The sequence below is a fragment of the Armigeres subalbatus genome, chromosome 2 (assembly GCF_024139115.2).
Source record: "Armigeres subalbatus isolate Guangzhou_Male chromosome 2, GZ_Asu_2, whole genome shotgun sequence".
Classification (NCBI taxonomy): domain Eukaryota; kingdom Metazoa; phylum Arthropoda; class Insecta; order Diptera; family Culicidae; genus Armigeres; species Armigeres subalbatus.
This window is the reverse complement of record NC_085140.1, coordinates 213,146,414-213,162,172: the sequence shown is the minus strand read 5'-3', so window position 1 is coordinate 213,162,172 and position 15,759 is coordinate 213,146,414. Positions and strand designations below refer to the sequence as shown.

The window sequence follows — 15,759 nt, the reverse complement described above, 5'->3', positions numbered from 1 at the left end:
TAAAATATTAAACTCCTGATTACTTTACCTATTGATGACTAAATCAAGGTTTTTCTTAAGCGTTTTGGGACCCCAATCGACTGTGCAAAAGATGGGCTCGATTGGTTGCGTCCTCGCTTTCCGCATCGCGTTTAAAATTTATATGGAAATTAATATGTTGAAACGTTCTTTTTTGCATTTCTGCTCCAAACGGCTCCAATTTATCGTCAATCAAGTGACTCATCACGTTAGCATATAGGCTGAAAGATGCCGAAACACTTTACTGAAGAAGGCACGTTTCTGGAACGTCTACAAAAAATAACGCTACGAAGTTTGATTGTTCGAACCATATGGAGGAAATCAATGTTTCTGCCAGCACTACCGGGCAACCTACGGTTGTTTGTGGGCAAAACCTTTCTTCCTTCTTGTCCCGATTCTTACGTTGAGAAATGATTTTGAATAATTTGGATCCCAGCCTTATAAGATCAATATTTTTGATATACTGCCGTGAATAGCATATCTGTCCCATCTTTGCTGGGTTTCCTATTCATATGGGACAAATATGCGATTCACGGCAGTATAATACTCAGTTAAATTATGGTTTCATGTAGTTCGGCAGTGCAGAATAATCGATTTTTTGCACATGGTTTGAACAAGCAATCTTCGGAGGGTGTTCCGGCAGCACTGGACCAATTAGAGGTAGTGAACTAGCCGAAAACGAATGACTTGTTATGACGACGGACTGCAATGTGTGTAGTAATGTAGCTACTAACAATAGAGCTGTTATCTTGCAAACGTGTCTCCTCTAGAAATTTATACTGATTTTTGAATTTAATCTACTTCTCTCGAATATTTATCTGCAGTAAGTTTGTTAAGCTTCAATATGCAAGGATATATTAATTAATCTTATCTAATCTAGGATTGTAGAATTGTTGATGAACTAAAAAGCCCCTCTGGCAAAAGCTGAACTACTCGGTGGTAAACTTAACCTGAAATATAATTAAAATTACCTCATGTGAACTATATATTCTCCTTAGAAAGGTCGTAAATCCTTGGATGAGATTGTTCTTGCTTACTTTTAAGTTTAAACAATTAAGAGAAGACTATCGTAAGTCATTTTAACCCCCTTTTTAGGATACCTTATAATTCACGAAAACATTCTAATAAATCCTATGAATTCAGCTTTAAGCTTCGCCCGACAAAAAGCTCTGAAGGTCCTTCTACCATCCGAACAGAGGGTTATAACTTTTTTTGTGGACATTTCAGCAACGAACCTTCTTCAGCAAAGTTTTTCGGTATCCTTCGGGTTATACTTTAACACAATGTGCCATTTGGTTTACGATGAACTGAAACCTCTAGAAGTAATACACAAGATTTTGTTTTTACACGATTTTTTTTTCGCTCGTATTTTTGATCGTGTGACTTCAATTTACCTCCAAAATCTTCGCAACATGTTTCAAAAAATCCAGAAAAAATCAAAGAAAAATCACATGATAATTAATATGCGTTAAACATTTAGGATGAGTGGAAAATTGAGAAAAAGTAAATCGTGTAAAAACAGAATCCAGTGTAATGCAAAAAAATATGTTTCCCATACTAATTTCCATACAAAACTTCAAACGCGATGCGGAAAGCGAGGAAGCAACCAATTGGGCCCAAATTCTGCACAGTTGTTTAGGACCCCGAATAGTATCGATAAACCTTTGATTTGAAAAAATGAGCATGACGCCCCACTCTCCTATTTATATGCAGAATGCTATCGACTGTGTTAGGCTAAAATTTGTAGCAAATAAAAGTGCTAAACTATCCAATTTTAGACAGTAGTGCTACAGCAACAACAGCAGCACCGGCCTGGGCAAAGTGAGTTAAACAAGCCCTCACAAAACCCGAAAATAGTGGTAGCAAAGAAATTGGCAGAAGAGCTCCACAATTTCGTGGATGGAATCTCGTCCATAAGAAGATTAAGGACATGGTTCACAAGATCCGTCAGAAACTGTCTAAGGGACAAGCCGTACTCGTCTAGGCCAAAGACGCTACGACGTATGCAGCGCTACTGGAGAAGGTTATAGAGTATCCGGAGCTGAAAGACTTAGGCGAAAACGTAGTAAGGACCAGGCGCACACAAACCGGAGAGGTGCTCTTCGAGCTAAAGAAGGACCCTACTGTTGATAGCTCGATTATGCAAGAGCACATTGCAAAATCGCTGGCCACAGAGGCGGAAGTTAAATCCCTGATTCCAGAGATGGTAATAGAGCAGAGAAACAGACGTCTCACTCAACACATGTCCCATCGTTCAGCATTTTAACGGTGAATTCAATTTTTTGTAGGGCATCGATCGGCCATCGATGGCGCTTCAATCGATTTTGCTTAGGTCTGACGTTTACACACTACCGCCATCTGGTTGCCGCTTGACCACACACAGGGAATTTAGCATTGGGTGATAGTGTTTTCGTGACGATGATTTTTATTGCAGTAAAGTCACAGTGTAATCTGGGTGAGGTGCAAATGACTATCCGAATAAGGAAAGCATACGGAGGCACACAAACAGCGATGATTCGTCTGCCAGTAATCGCTGCTAACAAAGTTCTGGAGGTAGGCAAACTGACTGTTGGCATCGAGTGCTACCAGTGGAGAGACACCCGAAACATGAGAAAGGTGGAGAAAATTCGTTCAATGGCGATGTGGCAGCAGAAGTGGGACAGTACGGAGAAAGGAAGGTGCATCCACCGGCTCATTGCAAATCTGTCGACGTGGATGAACAGAAAGCATGGCGAAGTAAACTTCTACCTGACGCAGTTCCTGTCGGGCCACGAATGCTTTCGGAAGTATTTACATAGGTTTATTTATTTATTATCAGACTAAGGCCGGAGTGGCCTGTGCTACACATAAAAGACTTCTCCATTCAGCTCGGTCCATGGCTGCACTTCGCCAACCACGCAGTCTGCGGAGGGTCCGCAAATCGTCCTCCACCTAATCGATCCACCTTGCCCGCTGTGCACCTCGCCTTCTTGTTCCCGTCGGATCGTTGTCGAGAACCATTTTCACCGGATTACTGTCCGACATTCTGGCTACGTGCCCGGCCCACCGCAGTCTTCCGATTTTCGCGGTGTGAACGATGGATGGTTCTCCCAACAGCTGATGCAACTCGTGGTTCATTCGCCTCCTCCACGTACCGTCCGCCATCTGCACCCACCATAGATGGTACGCAACACTTTCCTTTCGAAAACTCCCAGTGCGCGTTGGTCCTCCACGAGCATCGTCCAGGTCTCGTGTCCGTAGAGAACTACCGGTCTTATAAGCGTTTTGTAGATAGTCAGTTTGGTACGGCGGCGAACTCTATTCGATCGGAGCGTCTTGCGGAGTCCAAAGTACGTACGATTTCAAGCCACTTGGGCTTATTCTACGAGTCGAGTGATGTAGAATAAGCCCAACTATGCCCCTCCGAATTTCTCTATCGTTATTACCAGCTATCATTATCGGCGGTCACCATTGAGCCCAAGTACACGAATTCTTCAACCACCTCGATTTGGTCACCACCACGGGGATGACAAGCTACGCCATCTTTGTCACATCTTTTCTGAATCACCAATACGAGTGCACTGCGAATGCAACATAAACAATTGCGAGGGTGAAAATGATATAAAACGAACAAAGGCATAGACAGTACCTTGTGCAACTAGCATTCTAAATAATTGAGCAAATAAGTTGAACATTCTTAAGTTTGAAGCATGGAATCAAGTGTAAAATTGTTTTAAATGATAATTGGTTAATTTTTTCTCTATTTTCTCATGATTGTATCATGTTGCATTATTGAGTGGTATGGACATTTTGCATCATATTCTCCTGTAAAAACGTAAACATTCAAAATTCATGCACATACTATTGCAAAATAAATCAGTAGAGTAGAGTGGGGCAAGAGTGCGCGTGGGGTAAGAGTACGTTTTCGATTTTTTGAAGTAATAAAAAAAGATAAACTAGCAGCACTGCATCAGTTTGACAGGTATTCTGGCCAATTATTATCATGTGTAATTGTAAACGATTTGAATGAACAACAAGGGAGATATGGAGTTAGATAACTTTTTGGTCATTTTGCTAAAAATAATTTGATTTCCGCAACTATTATTTCATTACCATATATACGTTCATTCAGGTGAACATTATAACATTTCAATAACCTATTGTATAGAGTACTTTATTATACAGAACACCAATCCGGTTGGTTTTCCAAGAAGTCAAAACCATTACTTGAATAATTTTTGGGACTGTGGGGTAAAAGTACGCAGAAACCGGTGGGGCAAGAGTACGCATATGAATCTTCAAGTTATGATGTCAAACCCGTATCTCCGGCCGAAATAAGATTTCTTCCAAAGCGTAAAGATCCACAACTAAGAAAAAAGGGACAGAATTCGAAATTATCACAAGTTTTTAGGATAAGTTGAAGTAATTCGGTGTTAGAAAGGAATAATTCCTTTCTACACTGAAGCGAAAAGCACTGAAGCGAAATAATGAAATTGTATTAGGACTTGTTGTACACCTAAACATAGTACGAAAACACAATTTCATCTAAATGATAATTTCATTTAATCAAAAGAAACATTCATAAATTACGCAACGTTTAGCTGGGAGGGGTTGCGAGATGTGTGACGATCCATATAATTTTTAGAGGATTCATACAAATAGTGTCAGATAGGGAGGGGGGGGGGGGTAATTAAATATCCAAATTTTACGTTACGTGATTGGTGGACTTTCTTTAAGGAAAATGCCTTTGTATACGCCACGTGAAACTTGATATATATTTTTACCTCTGTAGTTTTTTGTATATATCAAAAACAATGGTTTTTCGTATGAAAGTGCACATTTTTAGGACCCCCTCCCCCTTTAAGAGTTACGTAATCTTTAAACATTCGGTAATATATGCTCATTAAACATCAATTAAATGTTATTAACTCTTATTTGTGTTAATATATACCTAAAGCACCTGATTGGATAAATGCGTACTCTTACCCCACCCGATGCGCACTTTTACCCCACCGGTGAGGTAAGAGTGCGTTTTCACTTCTCTTGGAATAAGGGTTCTACTAAAACGAATTTCAATAGTTTCAATATTTTTTCCAGTGGGTAACATAAAGAAAGAGTATATGAATCATCGACACTGATTTGATATGCAGAAGCTTGCTTCATAAGGGCCACATGATCGATTGAAAACTAAGTGCGTACTCTTGCCCCACTCTACTATTGGGGTAATTTGACACTGGGGGATAAATTTATCCCCCAAAAAAGAACGAACGGGCAAACCTGTCAAAATCCATAGTAAAAAAAATTGGATGTCGCTCCTCTGGTCACCACCGATAGAAACACGTGGTGGGTGACTTACATTGACCTCTCTCTTCCTAACATGTGCTTCGTCTTCGACGTGTTGATGACTGGTCGAATCCGTTTAGCTTCGCTTTTCAGTCTGATGTAGGCTTCCTCCATCCTCTCAAAGTTACGTGTCATGATATCAATGTCGTCTTTTCTTCTTATTGGCATTACATCCCCACACTGGGATAGAGCCGCCTCGCAGCTTAGTGTTCATTAAGCACTTCCACAGTTATTAACTGCGAGGTTTCTAAGCCAAGTTACAATTTTTGCATTCGTATATCATGAGGCTAACACGATGATACTTTTATGCCCAGGGAAGTCGAGACAATTTCCAATCCGAAAATTGTCTAGACCGGCACCGGGAATCGAACCCAGCCACCCTCAGCATGGTCTTGCTTTGTAGCCACGCGTTTTACCGCACGGCTAAGGAGGGCCCCGAAGGAAATGTCGTCGGCGAAACCAAATAACTGGACGGTCTTCATGAAAATCGTACCACCCGTGTCAATCCCTGCCCTTCGTATCACTCCCAAGAGGAGGAGGCAAGGAGGATAAGGGACCCGGAATCATCCGGGAGGCACATTTTTAGCAGGTCGGGTCGGTGTTCGCCTTTAAGGTGTCTGTCGCGCAGATTTTTGATGGCCTTTAACCCTTGTAAAAAAAATGCACATACACACATACATACACACGGACAGACAGACATGTGCTCGGACACGGACAGACAGTCTATTGGTATATAATACTATGGGTCTCATAGGCTTCTATAAAAAGTTCGTTTTCGGAGTGAAATGATAGCCTTTCGGTACAACCAACCCCCCCCACAACTTGACATTTGGCCTTAGTTTCGCGTACCCACTTGCAAATCGCAGATGGCGCTTCGAAACATAAACAATGGGTCATCCTACACTGCCGCCACAAAAACCATGTTTTTTTGTTTCGTCATTTGTTGTCAACAAACAACGGACAGGAGCGTCAGATGGATAGGGTGAATTGGTAATTGCAATTAATGAAAAGATTCTGAACAAAACTTCTAATGCTTTAAATGTTGAAATTTGTCGCTTTGGAAAACGAAGTTTGTTTTATATATCGCCCATTTAATTTTAGACAACGAGTTTCCACTGATCTATGCAGTTTTAATAGTTGAATCTAAGAAATTAAATTTATATGCTGTATAAATGATTATTCTTTATCATACAGCTTCATAACTTGATGTCATAAAATGATAAGATGTGAGGACAAAGGAACTTGCGGTTGATTTGATACTATTATCATGACGAGGTAGTTTCTTTTCAAAACATACGTAATGCTTCACATTTGGATCAGAATAAAACGTTATTTTCGTAACGAAGGATAGTTTTGTAGAGTATTTAAATCGATGTGCCATTTTAATTAAATAAATAACCACCACAGTTTATTTTCACAGCGCGTAATGATGTACGGGTTTTAATGCAGAAAATCGTCGTTGTATATTCTACGATAATTTCAACTGCAACATCTTTTTGTGTGAGGGAAGGCGAGAAACTTTCCAACCCAAAATTTCATATTAAGGTATAGCCTCACACCTCGGGAATTTGGTTCGCGAATTTTTTCCGCGTGTTTTACATATTATGCGATGTTGGGCACGAATTATTTAAATATTCGAAATTGAGCACGGATGATCACAATCCCGGTCCCATTTAAAATACACGGGTCGCGGGGACCAAAATCCGGCGGAAAGTTTTCCCAAGGTTATTGTACGTGGATTTTCCTATTGGACCCGACCGTTCGAAATAGTCGCTCCTTGAACGGTCGTTGAAATCACCGTTTCCACCTTCACACCCATCTTCATAGTAAAATCTGTCAAAATTGACAAGTCTGCCACGTGTTTTTTGCTGTTTCCCTCGGACTTCTCTTTATTTTTCCGATGTTTTGACATCTGTTTTGATAGACAAGGAGCAAAAAACAAGGTAATCTACCAAACATTTATTGAGTTTGGCAAACCTTGCTGGAGAAGGGAACGTTTGAAATAGGCAAGTGAACCGACCTTCGAATCCATTGGTCAAGTAAATCCACAATACTTTTACGTCAAAGAAAGCCCCTCGAAAGCTCATTGTCTAGAATAAAAAGTTCAAACAGTCATTTAAATATATTATCTTATCTTTAAATATATTATCTATATTATCTTGTTGTTATAATTGTTTCGAATAATCCTGCAATAAACCATGTTGTAGTTATATCTATATTTTTAAGCACCCAGCCCCGTAGTGCTCGAGTATTTACGAGCCTATACAAAAATAACTAATAAGTAATGAAATTGTGTTATTAACAATAATAAAATAATAAAATTAGGTTTATCTTTAACCTTTTACGCCATAATCGAGGAATGCTCCCGATATAAGTAAGTTTGACAGAACCACCTGAACCAATTTTTCGGGGTACACTGACAATGTACTGGAGACGTCAAGTTGCTGACGGGTTGGGTACAACTTAGTTGTACGAGAAAGGCAAAAAGGATTATAACATGAATTCCAGGGTGGCCACTGAAATTCGATTTTCAAATTCCCGGTTTTTTCCCGCTTTTCCCGGTAATTTTTGTTAAATTTTCCCGGTTTTAATTTAAATTCAAAAAATCATGGTAATAGTTTTCATACTTAAACTAGATATTTTATTTACTGACCAAACTGGAGGTTAGTTTTATATCGAAGCAACTGTAAATTTGTAACGAACCTTTAAGATATATAAATGAAATTACCAGCAACGTGTTATGCGAAAATGGTTTTCATTAAAATGCACACTGAAATGTGCATCGTTACTATGTTCTTCTTCTTATTGGCATTACATCCCCACACTGGGAAAGAGCCGCCTCGCAGCTTAGTGTTCATTAAGCACTTCCACAGTTATTAACTGCGAGGTTTCTAAGCCAGGTTACCATTTTTGCATTCGTATATCATGAGGCTAGCACGATGATACTTTTATGCCCAGTGAAGTCGAGACAATTTCCAATCCGAAAATTGCCTAGACCGGCACCGAGAATCGAACCCAACCACCCTCAGCATGGTCTTGCTTTGTACCCGCGCGTCTAACCGCACGGCTAAGGAGGGCCACAATCGTTACCATGTAGTTAGTGTTAACCGGCATTTTAATCAATATCGAATTGTAATTCTACTGACTCCTAATTACAATGATTTGATTATTTTCTTGGAACTTGCAACTTTGCAAAACATTCATATTTTTTTCTTGGATGCACAAGTTCCATTAGTTTCTGACAGTGGCAATAGAAATGCATAATGTTCACAGAAAGCAATAAAGTTATAGTTAGTATTGTCGACATCTTTTTAATGTTCAGCTCTCGCTTTGATCTTAATCAGACTATTTCAAAAAATACCTTCCTGAGTAACTTAGTAAGTTAGTAAGTAGGTAAGGTAAGTAAGTAGGAAAAATACTAAAATAAAAATATTTTACTCTTCAGAATATTACAGATGTATTCACGGAGTATTAAAAAGTTACCATTTTCAAGTATTTGCAGAATTTTCAAATATAATTCCAAACAACTCTTGAACATGTGTTTAAATATATATTTTTACCTTATTCATTTTTTTTTTCGAATTGTGTGTAATTGGAAATTACATACAAATAACAAAAGTACAAAGGCAAACTTGGACATTAGATTCGAAACAGTAAATATTTCGATATTCGATTCTATGCTTTTATGCTTTAACATAATAATTATTATGTATGGCCGGGGTTCTACCAAATGACACCAAGCGCCATACTCATATTTTTGCCCAAGTTTTTATTTAACAGATTTAATTGATCACAAATAGTAAAGGTCCTATTCTATAGGATATCCCTCAACCTCATAACTGAGGATATCCTCCAACAAATGTACGCATGAATTGATTTGAATTAATTTTCGTTTTTCTTTTACGTACAAAATATCACACGTCAGTCAAAAAGCCGCTTACTCGAAATTGGAATCAAAATGATCAAGCGTCAATTGGATCTAGAAAAAGAAGATTTATTTTTTAAAAGTCACACATTATGTACTAAAATCAAATAACTTAGTTAGAATGCGATTGAATAATGAATATTAAAGTGAAAATCTTTCCCTTTTATACCAACTTCATTAAAAATTTTGAAGAATTTTGAATGTAAGTTGTCAATAATGGTTCATTTTTTCCCGGTTCATGTTCTGAATTCCCGGTTTTTCCCGGTGACTTCAATTTCCCGTCTTTTTCCCGCTTTTCCCGTTTTTCCCGGTTCGGTGGCCACCCTGGAATTCGTTTAACTTGGAATTGACCTCAGTCGATACTTTGGCTTATTTAAGGTCAACTTTCCCATTTTTAAAATCGAAAACAAAAACCGAAAAAGTGCTGCAAGTGTGAACCGGCCTGAAAAATTCATCCGATGTTCGTTCAAAATCGGGCCAATCTTAAAAAACAGCACTTTTTCAGTTTTTGTTTAAGACAGAGAGCAAAGCGCCTTTATCTATTTCAGGCGATCAAATAAAAAATAGTGGGTTCTTTGATCAATTTCGCATGAAAGACAGTCATGAAGATGAAAGAATGATGTGCTTTGTTTTAAAATATTCCAAAATTATGTGAAAAGATATTTACGAAGAATAGTGACTAGTCGATTACTTAATCATATTCCTTTAATTTACCGAGTTGAAAGTGGTAATAAACACAAAAATCCCCTGTCACGGAACAAATATTTTTTAAGAATTTTGTAGCATGTCATTCACCCTTCGCTTTTTTATAGATATTGAAAGGGGCAGATATGTAAACATCGCGTGACATCTCTCATTGAAGATGAGAAATTGCAGTACCTTCTGGGCAAAACGGAACTAGCAGGGCTAACCTACAATGTACTACGCGCCTTCACAAACTGTCGAGTGTCGATACCAGTTTGACTTATTTGCTGACGCGTGGTGCGTTGTTTCCTAAGAGCTGCCAGCTAAAAAGCATTTTGCCAGTTTCAGGTGATAAAATAACACCAGTTTTTCAAAATATGAACGTTTCCAATATGATTGAGATTTTCTACAATTTTAGGATAGCATCTGCTTGCGGTGTTGTTAAACTGCTGCTGCATGAGGTAAAAATACTCATGAAAATCATCACAAAAAATATATTAAAGCAGTTTTTGCTTAGCTATGGCCCATTTTCTGGCGAACTCGATCTTCCAGTGACTATCGCTTTTGCCACATAAGTAGAAGGCTGTGATTCAACAGCCTTGTACTAAAAAAACAACAGACAAACATGCTTCTGATCATAAAATAATCCCATGAACAAAACTGCATTGTACCTAACAACAATTTACCTCTCAATCATTATGATTATATTACAATTCATCGTAGATAAATGACACCAATCTGTTCTGTTCTAGATTATACTCTACTCCAAACCTAGTTCAGCCGGCTGTGATATGATTGATGCTACACTGAAATGTGTATATCTCTAGAACTATTTATTTTACAATGGTCAAATAAAGTTAAGTTAGACTTACCGAATGAGCATTCTAAACTTTCGGTTTCTTGGGCAAGGAACCGAATGCAGATATAACCGTCCCTTTTGTTCCAGTTGCTGTGGCTGTAAGCGTTTGGGCTATAATTCCGGCCGGTTTAAGAGCAGCCGTTGTACCTACAGCCCCTGGAGCGGCACCCAGCACTCCAGGTTGATCCCATTTCGATTTACGCTTTTTGGATTCATCCGGATCCATCTTCTTGACACCGACCTGAATTTCAGTTTTAGCATTCTCTTTACGGGCCTTTTCCACCTTTTCCATTTCCGTTTTCTGCGCTTTGGCCAACTCTTCATAGTACGATTCTTTGCCCCACTGAGAAGGATCAAAAATGTCCGACGAATAGTTGGTTCCCAATTCGTTGATGTCGCAAAACTGGATCAACTTCTCGTAAATGCTAGGATTGCGAAACTCTTTGCGCTCCTGGATAATTTTGTTGGTGTCCATGCTTGAGTTCTTCATTTTCTCGTAGAGATTCGTTATTTTTTCCTGCAATTCCAGAGAACATTTTCCCTTTGGTTCAGGTGGCAAACTAAATCCGTACAGTTTGGCGCGATCAATTTTTTTGGGCGATGGAATTGACTCCATTGTAGGCGTCTCATCTTCAGAAATATCCATATGTTCTTGGTCTCTCCTAGGGGACACATTTTCGTCATCGGAAACAACCGTGTCGTCGAAATAACTGACTAATCGTAATGCTTTTTGTCGGGATGAGGCCCCTTCGTTGGATCCGCCGGCTGTCGCGGTAGAAGCTGGTGCTTTTGGTACGAGCGTAGCCACGGGTGGTGTAACAGAAGATTCTGACTGGTCGCGCATCGGTGTCTGCTGCCTTGAGCGTGCCCGGTTCTATAATTTGAAGGATAGCAAATGCCATTTAACACGCTACGAATCCGATAACACTTAAGCAAAAATACCTGTGACGACGAACTTTCATTGTCCGAAGCAACTGAACCATCTTCCGATTTGTTATCGTCTTCATTCTCGGAATCTGTGTATGTGGCTGTCAAGGATGCCAATGCCGAATTCTTGTTGCTCATTGTGGTTATAATTGGTAGTAATTATTAGGAATACTAAATATTAATCACTAATTTAGAATAATAATTATTTATGAACTTGCAAGTACAAAAATGCAACAATGTTATGACGTTCCAGATTCAACTTTGTTTATATTTTTCTGCCAAAGCGGTGGGTGAAAAGTAGGGGCATCACACTGTAAACCTCGCATTGCCCATTAATGAGAAAAAATAGACCATTTTTTGATAACATTGACGCGGTTTCACTCCTGAACAACACATAAAAAAATAACATTAGGGGTCGTACACTTATTACGTAAGCAATTTTCCCCCTCCCCCCATGTAAGATTTTTTTCAAACAAATGATTTTTTAATTATATGGAGCGTAAGTTATTGACCGACCCCCCGGTTTCCCCCACACGGTTAGAAAAAAGTACCTAATATTAGGTACTTTTCACTCAAATCGGGGGTTCAGTGTGGGAACCCAAAATTAAGTAATTTTTTCTTGAAATTAAGTGTAATTCACCTAATATTAAGTAAAATATACTTAATTTTAAATAGAAACTAACCAAAAGTTAAGTAAATTTCACTCAACTTTTGTAAACATGAGATTACTCAACGTTGGGTTCCCACACTTTAATGCCCTTGTTGAGTGGTTTTGCTCTTCATTTTATGACAACAAAGGGAAGACGGAGGGAGATGCAAGAGAAAAAAAGTACCTAAAATTAGGTACTTTTTTCTAACCGTGCACACGGAAGCTTACACGGTTAGATGACTTTACCCATTAATGGGTACTGTGTTATTGTTGATATTATTCCCACCGTGAAAAATTCACCCATTTTCTTCAAAAAGCGCCACTACTCATTAAAATGGGTAGTGGCACTTTTTCAAGAAAATGGGTGAATTTTTCACGGTGGGAATAATATCAACAATAACACAATACCCATTAATGGGTAAAGTCATCTAACAGTGTAGGAGTACCCATTAAACGGGTTCCATTCACCCATTTTTTGATCGAGTTCTGAATTGTCAAAAAATGAGTATTTTTTCAATAACAAAAACTCAACTCAACTCTTGTTGAATTACCCCATTTTGAATTAGCTTGTCCAGTTACAATAATGGGTAAATAGTATTCTTGGGTGTTTATTGAAACGCAGCCATTTTTCTTACTAGTTTACCAGTTTGCTTGTGATTTGTGCAGGTCACAAAAAATCTAATCTTTAAAGCTCGCCTTAAACCTTAAATTTAATTTGTTCGTGCCAAAACAAATGTCGAAGAAGTCTCGGAAGAAGTACCGAAGGTAAGTAAAGTACTTGTGAAACTTGAAGAAGTTGATAATGATATCAAGTTTACTTGTTACAGATATGCTATGATGCGGTCTTGCATTATTATTGAATGGTGCTGCTACCGACCCAACCGAGCATCTCGCCGAGGATTTACCGGAATATTTGTGTTTGGAAACGTTCAACCATTAGCCAACAGGTTGGCCGACGAATATGATAGAATTTACATTCTTTTGAAGTGTTACCGGATGAAAGAGTTCTCCAACAGTAGCTGTGGAAAAGCATCTAGCGGCAGGGGAAACCCGTAAAAATGTTATTTTACACATGAAATAAATACAGAATATGTTGTTTATCTTGTTTATCTTAATTGTCTTTAGTTGTTTTAATCCATTTTGAAATCCGCAACAATTGAAAGAACCAAAAATGTTAAAGCCATGGGTTATTTTTACTCATTTATTGCATTAAGAATGAAGGTCAAATTTACCCATTTTTTGAAGTTTGCTCCAAGTACTCATTAATGAGTAAAAGCGATTTACTCATTAAATGAGTTATGCCGCTTTTCTTCATAATGGGTACTTGAAGGCTTCCGTGCATTGAGGTCTCCACACTGTGCCACCAAAGTACTCTTTAATGGGTAAAAAAGTACCCATTATGAAGTAAAATAGTTCAACTCATTAAAAGAGTAAACGTCGTTTACTCATTAATGAGTAAACCGCCTGTACGTCAAATTAACGCGTGATTTTTACCCACTATTGAACGACAGCTTTCTTGGACAATGTGTAAAATTTACCCCTTATTGTTTTCAGAAACAGCAGAATTCAGAAATTAATATTCAAACCATCAATCGCATAGTAAAAGAAATTATTTATGAGGAATATAATCGTAACGTTTATTAAAAGTCTAAATTGCGTTATAATATACATGAGGCAGTTCATTTTCTGTCTGTAGATCCAATAGAGGCGGATATTCGTCCTGACTGGCGATACTGTTTGTTGGCCGGTGTAGCACGTTCACAATTTCCAATCATATACTTTCCGGGTAGCAAAATCCCACCAAACAGGCTTCTTTTTCATCACCGGATTCAGCGGTTCATAGGTGTGCGGTAGATACGGACTTCATCATCGCGAAACCGAACCTGTGTGGCCTCATCATTTGTAGAGGCGGAATCCCATCCTGTCCGGTGATGGTTTCTATCATTCAGCGAAACAAATTGAAACGCCGTTAGCTGCAATACCAAATGATTTAATTGATTTAATAACGCAATAAACTAAACTGAGAAAAAATAAAACTTACATTTAATTCACACGAAATCTCGTCAGCTCGATCAGCTTCTCCGGTTTTCCACTCGATTGGTTGTCACAAAAATCCTCAAGTAAATTTTCACCCATTAATGGGTAAAATATTGTAACTTCCAAATGAGGTAAAAATACACATTATCAAAAATTTCAAAGTACCCATTATTTTGACAGCTCCATATATCATGAAAAAATGGGTCTTTTTAACTCTTTAATGGGTATTGTCGAGTTTACAGTGCAAGCAGATTTTACCAACACTATCACAGAGCAGTGGCGTAGCCAGAAAATTGGTCTGGAGGGGGTTTTCTGAAAAAAAAATTTTTCGGAAAAAAAAATTTCTTCTAAAAATTTTGTCTCTGGGGGGGGGGGTTATGCCCAAAACCACCCCCCTGGCTACGCCACTGTCACAGAGTGATTTTTTTTTGCTGCACACTGAATCAAAATGAAAATTTTCATTTTCACCTGATATCTAGTTCAAATTTGCGATATTTTTCTTAGTGTTTCCACGCATTGTTTGTTGTTTTCTAACAGCAAACAAGAAAAATATGACAGTTCTAACAGCAAACAAAGGAAAATTTTGTAAACACAGCACCAACACCAATGGGGATGGAGAGGGCTATAAGTTCTTACACAGAAAAAACGAACAGTGGGTAATGTCTGTGACATAACCGATAAGTGGACGTAGGACTTGACTTGATCATGCCTTTAAGATACATCCCGAATAAAAAATACAGTAGAATAACAATACAATTTATTGTAACACTATCACACTTAAAATAAATCGCCGAATTCGGTTAAATTTTACCGAAATCTCAACAGCAGAACTGTTCGGTAAATTATTTTACTGATTTTCGGTGATTTTGACAGTTGAACAATGGAAAAAATTACAAAAAATCTGTAAAATAATTACCGAACAGATCTGCTGTTGAGATTTCGGTAAAATTTACCGAATACTGTGAAATGAGTTAAGTGTGTACTATCAATAACATTAAATTGACAATAGATTATATTGTAAATGAAACCATAGGAACACATTAGAATGCATTGTTATGAACCATTTACTCAAATGTAAATGAAGTTTTCGCAATAGAATGTACGGGTTGTTAAGTATCGTAACCAGAGTGTAAAATAATCGAAATTTTTTAGTGAAGTCCATTTTTCTTCATTTGTCAGTTCACTTCCGACACATTCATAGTCGGCTCTGGACAGTCAATATTCAGTTGAATATTAGTCATTGAATATTTATGCACATTTTACAAATTGATAAATTATCTGAAATCTGAACACGTTTCAAATGAGTAAAGTGATTCATCACACAGAACTGAATCCGAT

The 15,759-nt window shown here is 38.1% G+C and overlaps 1 protein-coding gene across 4 annotated transcripts in view; it reads right to left on the bottom strand.

Moving 5' to 3' along the window:
- The window catches only part of LOC134211613 (SAP30-binding protein), a 63,968-nt gene extending 51,958 nt beyond the window's left edge, over positions 1-12,010 (bottom strand). The window contains exons 1-3 of one of the 4 annotated variants that reach the window (XM_062688669.1): positions 11,751-12,010; positions 10,822-11,682; positions 10,624-10,755 (exon numbers count right to left, since the gene is read on the bottom strand). In XM_062688669.1, the coding sequence (XP_062544653.1) occupies positions 10,834-11,682; positions 11,751-11,873 (972 nt within the window). In that variant the 5' untranslated portion in view covers positions 11,874-12,010 and the 3' untranslated portion in view covers positions 10,624-10,755; positions 10,822-10,833. Of the gene's footprint in view, positions 1-10,623; positions 11,683-11,750 lie in introns of those variants that run through there. The other 3 variants (XM_062688670.1, XM_062688671.1, XM_062688668.1) reach the window with 3 other exon arrangements.
- Positions 12,011-15,759: the final 3,749 nt, after the last annotated feature.